At 41.5% G+C, this 15968-nt stretch overlaps 1 protein-coding gene across 1 annotated transcript in view; it reads right to left on the reverse strand.

The window, feature by feature from the left end:
• Positions 1-1674: 1674 nt before the first annotated feature.
• Positions 1675-15968, reverse strand: part of Rpgrip1l (RPGRIP1 like) — a 96864-nt gene continuing 82570 nt past the window's right edge. Inside the window, exons 24-26 of the mRNA XM_034523082.2 lie at positions 10191-10275; positions 6415-6548; positions 1675-4574 (exon numbers count right to left, since the gene is read on the reverse strand). Coding sequence (XP_034378973.1) covers positions 4462-4574; positions 6415-6548; positions 10191-10275 — 332 coding nt within the window. The 3' untranslated portion in view covers positions 1675-4461. The remainder of the gene's footprint in view (positions 4575-6414; positions 6549-10190; positions 10276-15968) is intronic.

Consider the following 15968-nt stretch of genomic DNA (forward strand, 5'->3'; position numbering starts at 1 on the left):
TACCCAAAGAATGGGGATACCAAGCAAAGAAAGAGAGGAAGGAGTGAAAAAGGTACATTCGCTTTCAAGAGAGGTGCACTGGGCAGGCGGCTCACAGGTTCAAGGAAGCTGGGGCTAAGTAACTGAGCTCTTGGCCAGTACGAGCTGTCTATTGAGGTGGTCTAGAAAGCCACGGAAGCAGCTGGGCAAGCAATCAGTAGGCAGGCAGGCAGATGGGAGTGTTTGACTGAACAGAGCATGAATAGAATGGGTGACAGAAAGATAAGGTATTAATTTAAAAAAGAAAGAAAATAGGGGCCAGAAAGATGGCTCAGTGGTTAGCAACACTTGCTGCTCTTACGAGGTCTCAGTTTGGTTCCCAGAACCCACATATCAGCTCACAACGTCCCGTAACTCCAGCTCCAGTGTATCTCACAACCTTTTCTGACCTCTGCAGACACCCATGCTCACATACACACACCCACACAACAACAAACATATATACAGGATTGAAAATAGATACTTAAAATCCAACAAAAACAAATGGGTTAGTGAACAGAGAAATGAGGCTGTTATAGTAATGAGAATGTGCTTGTCTGGAGAGTGTGAAGGGACAAAAAGAGGGGAAGCCACATTCTGTCTGACAGTGCCCGACTTCACCCTAGAGCACAGAGCATTTGGAATGTCATTAGTCTTTCCTTTAATCCTGCCTTTGTCTTTAATCCCAGTGCACAGGTGGCAGAGACAGGCAGAGTTCAGTGAGTTTGAGGACAGCCTGGTCTATGGACCAGTGAGTCCCAGGCCAACGGGGGCTGCTAGTGAAATCCTGTAAAAAAATAAAAATAAAAATAAAAAAATAAATTGAAAAGAAAAAAAAGGAATGGGAAGAAAAATAAACAAAAACTGGTTAGGACAAAAGGAACCATACCTGCAGTGTGGTCTTCCAGAAGTGGGACTGCGAGGTGCCATCCTCTGGTAACATTTTGGGACAGAAGTGAAAAATTCTCCCTTATAGGATGAAAGAGGATATTTTCTAATTCTGTATGCTTAGCTTTAAAATGTTTGTTTTTATTACTCTGATATTTTCTGGTTGACCTAGAGGCGGTTTTGTTTTGGAACAAAAAGGATATAATGCTGCTTGCTCCTACTCATGGATTTAATTAGGTGTGGTGCCCAATCTATAATAAATCATGGCTTTAGCTTCTCTTTGTTAAGGCAGTTGGAGGCCTTTGGGCATGGGTGACTTACTAAAGTACACTTTTACTGCTGGGGTCATCCCTCCACTGTCAATCACTGGATCATGTCACAACCCAAAGCCTCTTCCTTGGTGTTTTGTGTCACACAAAGATCACATTTTATTCTCATATTTGTTCACAGACATGATTCACATTTTGCAATTCTGTACATAAGGAAATCATTCTAAATTCAGCAACAGTGCCAGTTTGACTAAAAAAAGTTATTTTCCATATCCACAAAAATGTTAATCAGATTCTTGTTAGAACATGTGTAAGAGCTGGTTTTCATTGTCACAGCTCTTGATGGCAGATTACTAAAATAATTTATGTTTTGTTGTGGGTACATTGGTGCACGCAGAGCCTCCCAAGTCACATGACCATGTCTCAGCCCACACTTCTTCATGACACATAGAAATTATTTGTGTTTTGTGGTAACAAATGAATGGCAGGAACAGCAGAATTTCAATGTGGCCTTTCTTTATTTGATTAAACATAGTCTCTATTTATTCTTAAAAAAAAAACTAATTTAAGTTAAATGGCAACAAACCATGATAATTCAGAAAACATGTTGAAACCGAGAGTGAAGAGAAATGTTCTGTACGTAAACCACATTGTAAACCATAAAACTTATTTTTGTCAACTGCTTCTCATGACAGTGGCTAGGAATTTGACATTTCTACTACAGTAGGCAAAAAAAACCATGTATAATGCACTCTCCCACACGCCACATCACATCTCTATTTATATTTCCAAACTAAAAGCACAGCTCCCAGAGTGCTGAGTGTACTGTGCAGTTATTGAGAGCTGCATGTTTTTCCCCAGGGCTGTGTCTGTGCGTGGTAGCCCCCAACCACCCTCAACAGAGCAGGCCTGGTTCACAGAGGACAGCACAACACTTTAAACCAATGGAAATGAACTTTTCAATGAACTCTGGCTAACACACGTCTAGACAGAGATGCCAGTGGACTTCATGTGAGGATACTCACATGATCTCTCTCTTTAGAACCTGTTAGTCACCATTACATGTGAAGTCAGTACTGGGAACATCTGCAGGAGCCTGAGGCTGAGAAATTCAAAGCTAGTAAATACACAGGTAAGAGAAGCTTAGATAGCCCAGGATCTTACTGAGGTATAAACACTACACAGCTGACTCACTTGTACATAACTTCCCTGTCTTCACTTAAGATGCTAAGAAGTCAGCACCACCCCGTTTTCATCCCTGCAGAAAGCATTATTTAGTTTTGGATATAACATTTTAAAACAATAATGCATGCCTCCTAGGAGCATACCACAATAAATGTCTCAGAAACCACTCAGCTAATCCCAGGGTATAATCTGGCTGTTTTAAATTACTACAAGGAATATTATAGGCCTTAATGACACTGTAGCTGCACAAAGCCAAAGAAAGCTAGAAAGAGAGGCCAAGAAGATGAGCTCAGAGCCAGCTAAAGTGACAACAAACATGTGGTTGTTTACTAGAACTGGAGAGGCTTTGTCTGCAGATGTTTGTGGTCACTAGAAGGTTCCAGAGGAATGAGCTTCTATGAAGATTTTCAGAGTCTGATGAGAGCAAGATTCTTCTTAGAGATGGCAGGCCTGAGGACGGGGTGCCCAATGGTACAGACAGAATTTATAGAGTTCTGTGGTCAGACCATATTCTACTGGTCCCACAAAGTGCGCCAACAAATTAATATCGTAGGGATGTCATTTCAAAGCCTCCCAAGGAGGAGTCATCACTGAAGCTGTTGGAGCACAGATGGTTCAGCTATACACTGATATTCATACTTGCATTTTTGCATTATAGCTGCTTTTTCCCCTGTTGAACTGTAATGAATTGTCTCATAATCTGTTCCATCTTCCTGCCATTAGCAGGCTTTGAATGTTCACAAATAGGAGCAAAGAACTCATTTTCCAGGACTTTAATCACACAAAGAGGGAATGCCTAATTCTCTAAATGAAATGGTCTGTGATCACTGAAGCAGAGATTTAATATAGCACGGCAAATTAGGTAGATTTTAATAAATTACTTATCTCCCTGAATACTTTACATATGCTTAAAAAGGAATAGCCTGTTTGCAAACAGTGAAAACCCACAGCCTATAAAAATCCTTTGAAGAAAATGACAAATAAAAAAGTAAATTAAAAAATGAAATGCATTATATCTCAGACCCCCAGAGACAATTCCTTTGCAGCACTGATTCACAGCTCCATTAAAAATATCAATTAAACCCTTCAGCAAGACTGTGTAAAAGCTAGAAATTAACTTTTGGAGCTGCTTTTTGAGGGTCTGGATATCCAGATACATCCCAGCATTGTATAAGCTTGATGTAAGTTTAAAAAAATGATGAAAGGGTCTCTTTTTACATCTAAGCATTTTAGAATTTGAGCCATAGTTTTTTTTCTATGTAATAACTTTAATTTGTAAAGTATAAATTTCCTGTGTCTGTCTGTCTGTCTGTCTGTCTGTCTATCTATCTATCCACCCATCCATCTATCTACCTATCTTTATATGAATACAATTCTGGATCTGGCATCAGCATCAAAAACACACTGATACCACATAACCTGGAACAACTATAGTGTTTATGAAAAAAACAAAACAGAACTGGGAGTAATTTATTAAGTTGGTGCCAAGTCTCCTTCTTTATATTTAATTGATAGAAACTGTATGCATCAAAGAAAATGCATACTGAGCTTTAATGTGCATAAAGTAGATATTAGCATTTTAAAGAGGAAGATTAACACATTAATCCAAGTAATTTTCATATATTGCTTCTAATAAAATCTTCACAGTATAAAAGTCTTAATGAGGCTGATCAGAGTCGTTCCATTTAGTGGGACAATTAGGGATAACATACAAAGCATTTCTTTTTCATTGGTTTCCTAAGATTTTAGGCTTTTACTCATGAAAAATAAAAATGGAGACTACTCCCAGTTCTTCATAAGAAAATGTTGCAAATGCAAATAGATGTTTCATGCTATCATGTTGCTATAAATTATTGATAAGGTAGCCCACTTAGGAGCACTAACGTCCTAAGGGGTGGCAGTCATGGGGAGGAGTGAATAGAGAAATAAACAAACACAAAAACTATACAAAACTTGAACATTCAAGCCTACACCCAGGCGCTCCCTCCCAGCTCCCCATGAATTATAGATTACATACACCAGAGTGATTACTCAAAATCTCATCTTTGAGCTTTCATGTGAGCATTTTCTTAGAAGTAGGATGCCTCTGGAACAGTTTCTCTCAAGCCTCCAAGTCCTTTCTGTATTGCTCGTAGACAGACCGTAGGGCATGAAGTGCTTCCACGGTCACCTTCAGCTTGCCGATGGTGCCGCCATCTGTTCGGGCATCAAGGACTGAGGAGAAGGAGTCAAAAAAGGTCAATGATGTTCAGTAGTTTTCTTGGCTAGGCTAGTTCACACAGCTTTGAGATGAACACAGTTCTATGAGAAGGCCACATGTATGAGGACACACATTTTACAAGTAATTTTGAAGCTTACTAAGTGAAAGGCTATGGCTATTCCCACATGGTCAAAGTTTCTTCTAACATACTGTGGAATACTGCAAAGGTATGATGCACTCAGTGTTAGGACTGGTCACCTAGATCCCTAAGGTGTATTTCATTTAAAATAGGGTTCTCTGCAATTAGAAAAGCAAGATGGCAGACCTACAGAACTTAAGACATCTGTGAGTTAGCTCTGAGGGCCAGAGGTTCACTTCTTGAGTGAGGCTATCAGTGATGTCCTGAAGACAGACTGTTTAAATCTTGAGGCTTCTTGGAACACAGCCTGGTCTAACATAAGGCTAGTTCCCCAGACCCCATCAGCTAGGGAAAGATATTTGTCAGGGATCAAAGGCCCAAGTTTGTGAGTTTGACAGTGTTTATGGGTTTTGTAGTTTCTTGTTATTTCTTTGAAGCTTAATGATGGAGCCTCAGCCTCCTCAATAGATGAACTACAACTACTGCTACCAGCAGTGTGTTACTTCAATGAACCTTTTGAGAAAACCTTCAAAGAAAGCTTGGTAGGCACTTGGGTGGAGAAGGGAGCCACTGAAGTGTAGTGGACTAGTGGTATCCAGCTCATTCTCCTGAGCTTTCATCTTTTCTTGGAACTACTCACACTGGCAAATGGCACAGAGCAAGGTATTAGAATGTACAGGGAACAGTGGCTGGACATTTGACTGACTTCTTAAAGGTGGGTGCTGGCACAGTGTGATCCCTGTGGGCACACAGGAAAAGGTGGATCACTAAGCAGAGCTGGCTACAAAGACTGATTTTGGTGCTTCCTGTCAGACTCTTGGTTCTGGAGTCCTGACTAAAGTGACATGAGCATTTTAATCCTCTCATCTTTTGTTCTGTGCCAAAGAGTAACTAGCTGCCATCAAGTCAGATGTGCGTACTTTAGGGATAGCCCAAACATGCTCCTAGTTATTTATTTGATTTAACTTGGGCAATCATTTGGCTTGATCTGGACTTCCTGTCTGAATCCTGCCATGTGTCCAGTATAGGTAGCTCCACATAGGTGTGATGGCATTGGAGACTCCTGCTTCTTAGGAGGTGCGTATTAAGTGATCTGACTATGGCCTCGACAGGTAAATCAACAAGTCCAGCACAAAATGTCAGAGAGGGTTCTGCTAACTTAGCCAGTTTGAAGCAGAATCAGCTTCTCAACTGACTGTGCGTGGCCAGGGCCTTTCTTGGATATGGTTTAGAAAGTACAGTTCCTTCTGTATGTGTGATGTAGGAACAGAAGGAGAAACGAGGCACTTCTCTAACTCACACCTAGCAAGGCAGAAATCTAGGAAGACCCTAACTGTTAGAATCCTAGAGTTAGCAGAGGGGACAGACCTACCCTTTGGCTGCAGCCCTGAACTAGAGAAGCCTTGAGAAGATGCTGCCATGGTTGAGAACAACATGCTTAACACCAAGTGTCTTACCCCCATCACTACGAAATGCATTAGTTAATTCCTGTGAAACAAAATTACTTAAAATTCTCTATCAACCACAGAAGGGTAGGGAGAGAAAGAGGGATTATATAGGAACAGGCTCTCAGCAGCAGCAGATGTCAGCCTGAACCACACAGCCTTCTGCAGAGGTGTAACAGACCCTCCCAGGCAGCAGAAAGAGGTCTGAATAGAGAGCCTAGGCTTTGGCAGATGGTAGCTGTGCAGATAGAGCCATGCTTGGATGCATACCATCAATATCTTGCTCAATGATGTCTCTTCCTTTCTGAAATATGTCAGCGAGGTCAACATGAGCAACACCAATGTCTTCACACTCTAGGTCCTGCTCATCCTCGGGAGGATCACTGACCACGGTGAAGCGCACACTAGGAGGGCACAGGACAGAGGAGATCACTACCATGGAGCAGGGTGTTGCCGCATCTTTTTTTTTTTTTTTTTTTTTTTTTTTTTTTTTTTTTAACTATGTGTTAGATGGTGATACCAGTAGAAAAAAAATGCATTAGGCAAAAATCTTAGCAGATTAGAACCTTGGAGCTCCTCCAGCTTTCCAGTGAGCACCAATCTCCTTCTTAAACCTGGATGGCAATTATCTCCAGAATGGATGACAGTGACCAGGCAAAGGGGAGGAGCCAATGCCCATGTCATTATACCGTATCTGAGATTTTGATACTTCTACTTTTTAAGACTAAAAGGATGACATGCACAGAGGCCATAGTAGGTTACACAGTTAGCACTTTTGACAGAAAGATGTGCTTCCCTGAATCCCAGCAGTAGACAACTCGGGCTGGTAGCAAGCAATCTACCAAACTGTATGTGTTGTCTTACACAATGCAGAGGTTGCCCTGCTGGGGAGCAGTCTGAATGCCCACAGCGAAAAGCTGAGCTCTACCCAATGGCTGTATCAGATATTCGCATTGCTTCAGCGACCTTTTAATGGACAACCACAGCATCCAAGTTCTGCCTTACTTTTAGACACATAATTGCAGGGCTCTGATGGAGCTGATTTGAATTAGTGGCTTGTGCTGAGGCCAAACACACTTGGATTGACCAAATGACAGGAATTTACAGTTAAGTACTCTTTTGATATGTCTTGGCAGCATAGCTTAAACCATGGATGTTTGTAAACCTTAACCATTTTAAACTCTGTGAAACATATCTATCCCAAATCAGAAACAAAACAAGAAACAGAAAAATCGAAGCCCCTGAGAAATCATGCCTTGAAAAATATAAACAAAGTCCAAATGCTGATGGGTGAACAAGACAAAGCCTCCAATCAACTTGTTGAAGGCAATGGCCAGCATTTCATTCCTTTATAAGTCCCTGGTCTTTAGCTAGGAATAAAATGTGAAGAAATTAGAAAATAGAGATCTCTTAAGTGAAAATGAAAGCTACCACTTGTTCACACAGAAATCACAGAACACGATCCAAACTGACAAGTGGTCTGAGTATTTTCCAGGATGCAAAGACAGAGGGGTTCAGGTTGGTGCTTGGGGCATTCATAGTTTACACTCTGGCTTCTGTACTTGTATAGCTGTGTGGTGTTGAAGACATTACTCAGTTTCCTTATCTGTGCAATGGAGGACAATTACACTTAAGAATAGGGCAGGCTCACGTGAAAGCCAGATGAAATGATGTAAGGAGCCAGAGCCTCGGCCACAGTAGGCTAAGTGTGGGAAGAAGTGCTGTTTAAACAGATTCCCAAATTATCTGATTCCTTTATTCAATTACACACAAATGACTTCTGGAACCAGAGAGGTGACTGCTCTTGCAGAGGACCTGGGTTCCAGTCCCAGCACCCACATGGCAGCTCACAACTGTCTGTAACTCCAATTCCAGGGATCCCGTGCCCTCTTCTGATCTCTGCAGGCAGAGCACACACATGGTGCACATACAGACATGTAAGTAAAACATTCACAAACAACAACAAAAGCGTTGTCCTAGAATTAATGCAGTTTGGACAGGAGAGCTTAAAAGATGTAGCCACCATGCCCACATTGTGTGAACAACACACCACCCTTCTGAGAATGCCCATGGATGGTATCTTATGGTGCAGGACACACAGGGAAAAAGAGGCTCTCCAGGGCTGTTTTCAGGAATGCTAGATACCTTGGCACATGATATACTTTAATCTCAGGCTTTGAGATCATATCTGCATCATTTTATAAAGGCAGACTATTAACTTCCTTGAAAGTGTACATGAATTCTGAGAGAAAAATTTTTAAAAATCCTTCTAAGTTCTACAAAAAGGGCTAGGAATATGAAAATACAGTATTCTTGGCTTTACATTCTAAAGAGAGGAAAATGAGAGGTCAAATGAAGTTCACAGATCTAAAGTGTAGATCAGTGTTAAAACTCCTGCCTCATGTGGACAAAGGCAAGGACCTGGTTTCCACTCCCAGCATTAAAATAAACAAAGAAAACCAATGAAAGAGCTAGAAAGTCCAACTCAAAAGGGAAGAAAGCCCTCTAGATGAATTTAAAAACTGAGGCTCAGACCCACACCTGGGGTGTGCAAATCTCATGGGTTCCACAGCTGTGTCCTGCAAGTCTCTGTTTCTGAGTCCAGCCTTGCTAGTCCTATCTATCCCAGAATGCCCTCTGTGTCATCTTTCTACCTAGTATTCTCTCAGCCTGGAACCATATGTCTCAGGCTCTTGACTGAGTCTCTTCAACCTTCATAAATCAGCTTAAATGTCACTTTCTCAGATTGTCTTCCATGGTTATCTTCTCTTTTAGCATTTAATTTATTCAGTTTCTTTTCTTTCTACCCTTTTATGGGTCTGCACTATGTAACCTGGCTCGCCTGAGACTTGTTCTGTAAACTGGATCAGTCTCTAACAAAGATCTACCTGTTCCCAAGTGCTGTCTCCTGAGTGCTGGGACTGATGGTACCACCACACTCAGCGTCTGCTCAGTGTCTGTCCCTAATTATTGCAGATATGATTAATTATGTGTTTACTTGTCATTATGGCCTGTCTTCCTCATTGGTGGATTTTCTCAGTAGAACTCTTGCTAAAGAGAAAGAAACCAAAAAGGAACTTGAATCAGAGACAAAACTATGACTTCAAGTTCATAATGAAAAAAAATTGATAATGTATTTATTTTCATTTTATGTGTAGGAATGCTTGCCTGGATGTCCTATGTGCATGTGCCCATGGAGACCAGAAGAGAACATTGGATTCCTTGGGATTGGAGTAGATGGTTGTGAGCCACAAGCTGGTGCTGGGAACCGAACCCAAGTCTGGAAGAACAGCCACTGCTCTTAACCACCAAACTGCCTCTCCAGCCCCAGATGAGTAATTTCTTCAATGCATTTTTTTCTTTCAGTGAATCTCTGTTTAAGGTAACAATGGTATATTTCCAAATGCAGACATACAGCCTGTAGAAGTACTACAATCAATTCCCTAGGAATTGTGTGCTCCTTTTTACAAGTCCAGGAAGAATGGTGACCCCTAGCCATGGCTGCTAAGTTAGCACCATTATTGAGCAAGGCTGCCACCTGAATGAGGGAGTTCTCAGACTAGGAGCTCCTTTAGGAAATAGTTAGAAATATTAAGAGCGAGTGAGAACATTTCTTAGTGCTCCCTGGCTTTGGCTGGGGAAAAGGGTACCCGCCCCTTCTTCAACAGAGGGAGGTGAGCTGCATCCCAGTATTCACTAGAAATATATTTCCCACCTGTTGTCTGCACTAGGCTTTTGTGGGGAGAAAAAGAGATAGGAACATTTGTGACTGTGAGGGACATTTGGACATTTTTAAAGGAACACCACTGGGGTGTAGGACTTCCTGCCATTCCTATAGTCTTTTCTCCTTCTGTGTTTCCTGCAGTGCCTGGAATTAAACCTAGCATCTCACTCATGCTAAGCAAGCACTCAACCACCGAGTTACCCCAACCCCGATGTCTTCCCATTGTCAAACTTCTTTGGAGGTAACCAAACCGCAAGGAGCTCCAACATTCCAGAAAACAAGAGGACATAGAGCTGTGCTTTTGTAAACTTGCTGTAATTACCTTCTGTGAGGCTGTTCTCGCTTTTGCAGTATGGCTTTTAAGATGTCTCTTGCGGATGGGTTGTTTTCTTTATCCAGGTAGATCACTGTAGCAAAAGAAAAGACAAGTCCTCATGGGGAAGCCAACCAGACCTATGCTCCATTGGCACCACCCTGCACTCTGTCAATACTGTTTTTAAAGATACACACATCATACCACGGTGCTTGTGTGTTTGGGAAAACATAATCCAATCATGTGATCTAGTGTCATGCCACTGACAGGCTTCTGCACGGTGACAGAAAGGATACCTGCAACATCTCCGAGTCCTTCATTGCTACCTCTACCTTCTTATGGCTCTGGCAGAGCTGACTGAGAAGCTGGGGATCTTTACTGCTTTGTATCTGAGAGAGTCACAGCTTGTTTGTTCACCTGAGAAGCAAGTGATAATCAAAGTGTATGGTGGCATGCTTGTCCTTTCTGACAGCCCAGTAAGTTAAGCCTCCTCTCCTGCCGCCACATGCAACAAAAGGCATCTAGTGTGCAGGTGAGGAAAGTTGGGCTGATGTGGCAGTGCATGGTGGACCAAGGGAGAGGGGCTTTCTGGTATGTGAAGACTGTTCTGGTCCTAGCATTCAGGAATATGGCTGGAACAGATAAATAACTGTAAAATGTGCCACCTGGTGTTTGGGAGTGCAGATGATACATAGAGTCGGCCCCTGGGGGAGAAGACACTCCTACATGCCAGTCTGGGCTTAGGGCTCTCTTGCAGCCAGATCTCAGTTCAGACACGGGCAAAAGTGTCCACAGGGACAGTGCTGTTATGACTCTGGAGCGCATGCTCCTTCAGGCTCCATTTCACTAACAGTGTTTCTGAGGACAGTTTCAGTTCAACTCTAAATGACTTTGCAATAGAGTCATTCAGCTGCTTGGCTGTCTGACTGATCTTAATCAAAACCCAAAGTTGTTCCCTGTGGGATGTGGGCACATGGAGTGGGAGACAAGGAGTAACAGTGGCTCAGGAGAGGTAGAAATCAATGGAGGCCCAGTAGCCAAGTTACCCAGCTCTGGAGAACCAAGGCCACTGTCCTTCCAGGACAGTATACTGTGTGGGATTCCTTAGAGCTACCAACATTAACCGAGACCAATGCAAAAGGTTCTGAGTGTTCTCTTTGTCATTGCTAGAAGGTCATCTTAGCAGATATATTTCACTAGTGCTGAGGGTCAGTACTTCATTTTTAGAGGCTGTCAGTATATTAAACTAAATGGATTTTTTCCTAATTCAATATGTGGCTTTTCATAAATTCTCCCACTTCATAATCCTAAAGCTTTTAGGCTGTATTGGTTTCTAACATTTGAGGGCCAGAATAACGAAGGTAATTTAGAAGACAACTGAAGTTGGTGGTGTGACAGCTCAGTGGACAGAAGCACTTGCTGCCACAGGCCTGGTGACCTAGGAGTAATCCCTGGAACAGTGGGGGAAGGAGAGAGCTAACTCCCAAGGGTTGGTCTTCAACCTTCACATAGGTACCATGGCCTTCACACGGACCCCCACACTCACTTTCTCACTCACACTTAATTTAAAAACCAGAGCAAAGCAACCCAGGCAGAAACAGTGATTACTCTCTATAGCAATTCAGACTAACATGTGTCATGACACGACTGTACTTTTAACAAATAATAATTTAAGTCTTTGATACATAAATAAAACTATTTTCTTTGTATTAAAAGTCTCTGAATTTACAACTCCAACATTCAAAAGAAAAGGTCTTCAATTAAATTTAGACTAGTTTTGATGAATTTTAATGCTATAGTAACATACATATAATTGAAAAGGTAGCACTTTAGTTTAGAACATATGTTCAGTGATGTTAGGTACAGACATGGAGGACACTGTCACTCCTCTTCCTCTCTAGAGTCTTTGCCTCCTTCCAGAGGAAACTCACCTATTCATCGCCCGCTTTCTCCACCCTTGGGAACCCTTACTTCATTTTCTGTTTATACCGACTCCTCTAAGGGCCCACAGTCTGCCCGTTAGCTTTGGATTTTCAAGGCTCATCTCCACTGAAGCACGCATCACATGCATCACAGGCAATGCTGAATTATATTTCCACCCTATGCACACAAAAACGTCTTGTTTTCCCAACCATCCTGTGAGGGACTGTGGGTTGTTTCTAACATGGCTGGGTGTCAGGAGCAGTGGACACAGTTGGCTATGTGCCTGTGCCCTTGATTTTGATTCTTTCTGCTGTTTACACAGAGGGAGAACTGCTGAGACACACGGTGGTTCCATGTTTCCTTCAAAAATAAACCAGCAGCTCCCAGGTACCACCACCGTCACCACCCCGTCAGGCAGCGTTTATTGAGTGATGTTATGCACTAGGCACCCCACATCACCACAGTGTTAGCAGCAAGGTTGAGCTACATTTCACAGATGACTAAGCAGACCAGAGACGGCTAGAACTGTTAGAGCATGTGGAGCTAGAGCCTGCACTCAGTCGCCTAGAGCTCTCCAGTGTGTCTGCACCTCCCTCCTTAGTAGCTAAGCTTTTTCTGGCTGGAGACAGGAAAGGTCTGTAGCTAAGCTGGGCAAGCCACCTGTTTTCTTGTTCTTCCATAAAGTGATATCAACTAGATCCATAAAGCCGACTTAAATATTTTGGTTCACTTCTTAAAAACTTGTTTTCAAAAATAAAATTCTAGTTCCTAACCAAGATAACTAAACTAAGTTTAGTTTTATAAAAGCATACCAACTTGGAATTACGCCTAGATTGGGCTTCTGCATTTAGCTTCGTGGTTATCAGTGTTTAGCACACATCCCTGCTACTTCAGATGGCTCGGCTGAGCCTTTGGCATCCCGTTTCAGATTCGGAGTGTCTGCAGGACAGCCTAAACCTCTGCAATGACAACACTCCTCCTCCTGCTGCTATCAGTGCCAGTCAGGGTGCCACACATCAAGAACCATCTCAGATCAACAGTCTTCCCCCTGCTGCTATCAGTGCCAGTCAGGGTACCACACACCAAGAACCATCTCAGACCAACAGTCCTTTGCCCAGTTTTTAAAAAAGGGATCAGGAAGTACTGCATTGCATGTTGTGGGAAATAGGGACACTTTGGCCCCCTAGCGTTATGACATGATTCTATGATCCTGTGAGCACCAAGATTTATATGGAATTCTGAGAAAAAAACCCAGAAGGGTATTTTAAAGGTAGTTTCAATTTTTATACCCTTTAAAAAGTAATTATGTTATCCAGGCAGTGATGGTACACATCTTTAATCCTAGCATTTGGGAGGCAGAGGCAGGTGGATCTCTGTGAGTTTGAGGGCAGCCTGGTCTATAGAGTGAGTTCCAGGACAGCCAAGGCTACACAGAGAAATAAAGTCTCAAATAATCGAAACCCAACCCAACCCAAACAAACCAACCAACCAACCAAACAAACCACCAAACCTGACTCTCCCAAACAGTTACAGTGTTTAACTCCTATTTCCATGAGAACTCACATTTGTCTAGAACTTGTTAAGTATTGACATAAACTTCACAAGCACATACTTAGAAAGATATGATAGTCCAAACTCAAGATCTTCAATTCCCACCCAATTGAATACCTTTCTGTCACAGAGGAGGATGCTCTGTTAGCTGTGATGATACAAATGGGGCTGAGGACTGGAGAGCTTTATGCTCAGTGCAGTAAGGCGAGCTAGCATGAGTCTGTATCTAGGGAAGATGGTTGCATGGAGGTTGAGAATAGGATAGTGGTTACCAGAGAGGGATGGGAAAGGTTGATCAATGTGTCCCTGGTCATACTGGATAAGAGAAGTAAGCTCTGATATGCTATTGCACTGCAGAGAATAACTATTTCAAAGAGGAAAGGATCATAAATATTTTTACCACAAAGAAGGTTAAACATTAGCAAAACCAGACAGGCTTAGTCTGATTTGAACATTACATGTGTACTAAAACATTCCTGCAAAGATGTATAGCTATTTTTTTACTGTTATCTTTTGTGGTTCAGTGTCTAAGCCTCATGCTTGTCAGACAAATACTTTAGCACTCACTACACCTGTACACCAGCATTTATAATTATGGTGTCAATTAGAAATACAGTAAAAACATCCTTTACCCTGGAAGGCTGGATAAATCTCTATATTCTCTATCAATATCAAATGCAAGAAGAAATGCAGATGGATTAATTATAGAAGGTGTGAACTTTGAATCTTTGATAACTTTTATATTAAAATATTATCACCCTGTAATCTTTATCTTTGCCAAATTTCTCTTCCCATTAGTAACAAACTCTGATGTTCTACATCCTTTTCATTTTCTGAATTAAACTTTAATTGTTCCAGAAGATAGACTGCTCAATCCTCAGAGACTAAGGGTCCAGATCTGCACAAGTCTCATGAAAGCCTCAGCCGATTCCATTAATCTTTCCTCTTCCTACTGTCACTTCCCCAGAAAGCTTTATTCAGCCCAGACAACACTCCTCAGGCCTACCATTAATCTTTCTTCCCCAAACTATTTTCTTTACTCAGCATTCTCTGAGTAAAAATTTCAAGCCCAATAAAATGCAAATGATTTATTCTTGCTACCAATGTCTATCAAGTGAATTGAGCTCCAATTTTTAAAGTAACAGTAGCCCTAAGAAGATACATTCTTGTATGCATCTGGAACTGGCGTTAACACCATTCATAAAGACCGAATTTGATTATGAATAATCCTGGGGATTGCTAGTTTATTCCAGTCATCTATGTACCTAATTTAGGCCTTGACATTCAAATTCCTTTTGTGTGACTCCAATCGCCATGCAGAGTCAAATCAGACCTGGGTTCAGTGAACCTCTCTATGGATAAAGTGTTCGCACAAAAGAATGTATCCTAATTGTGCCCTAAATCTTCCACTGGATTTCAAAAGCCAGTTTGGAAATGAAATGACCTTCATTAAAATTCTGTGAGATTTGGATGGTGTATTATATTGATTTTCTTTAAGTAACAAGTGAATGGTAAATCAGTACAATAATTAGTTACTTTAAATAATAGTTGTCTATTAACCAAAGATTCAGGGAAATCTCTCTGCAACAGTGATACAGATATAATGATTAAAGAATAAATATTTCCACTGTTCTACCTAAATGAAAAAAAAAAAAACTACTAACAAGGTGTGTGTATGTATTTCTCATATCTGCTGATGGCCTGGGGTTGGGTTTTTCATATGAAACACCAGTGTCTAGACGCTGAGTGCATCTCTTTACCCTGCTCACAAACAAAAACAGATGCTCACAATTTCAAAATTTGCCAAGCCCAATAGACAAGAACAGAAACTTAAGTATAATAAACATTGCTATTGAATTCTTTAAGATTTTTTCCCCATCAAATGTCTAATTCCTTGGGAACATAAGCAACTGCTAAAACACAAATCAGATAGTAGATGCCTTGCAATAAAGGGCAGAATAAAGCAATCTGGCCACGTGGTCCCAAACAGACCTCTACAACTCGTGTGCACAAAACCAAAAGGCTTCAGCATATATCATAGGTTTGACTCAAAGGATTTGATTCTAGGCAAATGGAAACATTTGTTCTGGTACATGGCCACATTTCTCAGTGTACAGGGTTTTTTTCAAGAACATTTTGTTGCCAGTTTAGCCAAATACTGTGCTGCTGACCTTTATACAACACAAAAGCCAAGTCCATCCCTTTCCTTGGGGATATCCTCATTAAAATTAATTGAACATCTATTTGACTAGTCCTGACATTTGATTTGACTTACTTTCTGGTACTGTACACTGAATATCTTTAGGAAGCCTG

Source organism: Arvicanthis niloticus, chromosome 18 (assembly GCF_011762505.2).
Source record: "Arvicanthis niloticus isolate mArvNil1 chromosome 18, mArvNil1.pat.X, whole genome shotgun sequence".
Classification (NCBI taxonomy): Eukaryota; Metazoa; Chordata; class Mammalia; order Rodentia; family Muridae; genus Arvicanthis; species Arvicanthis niloticus.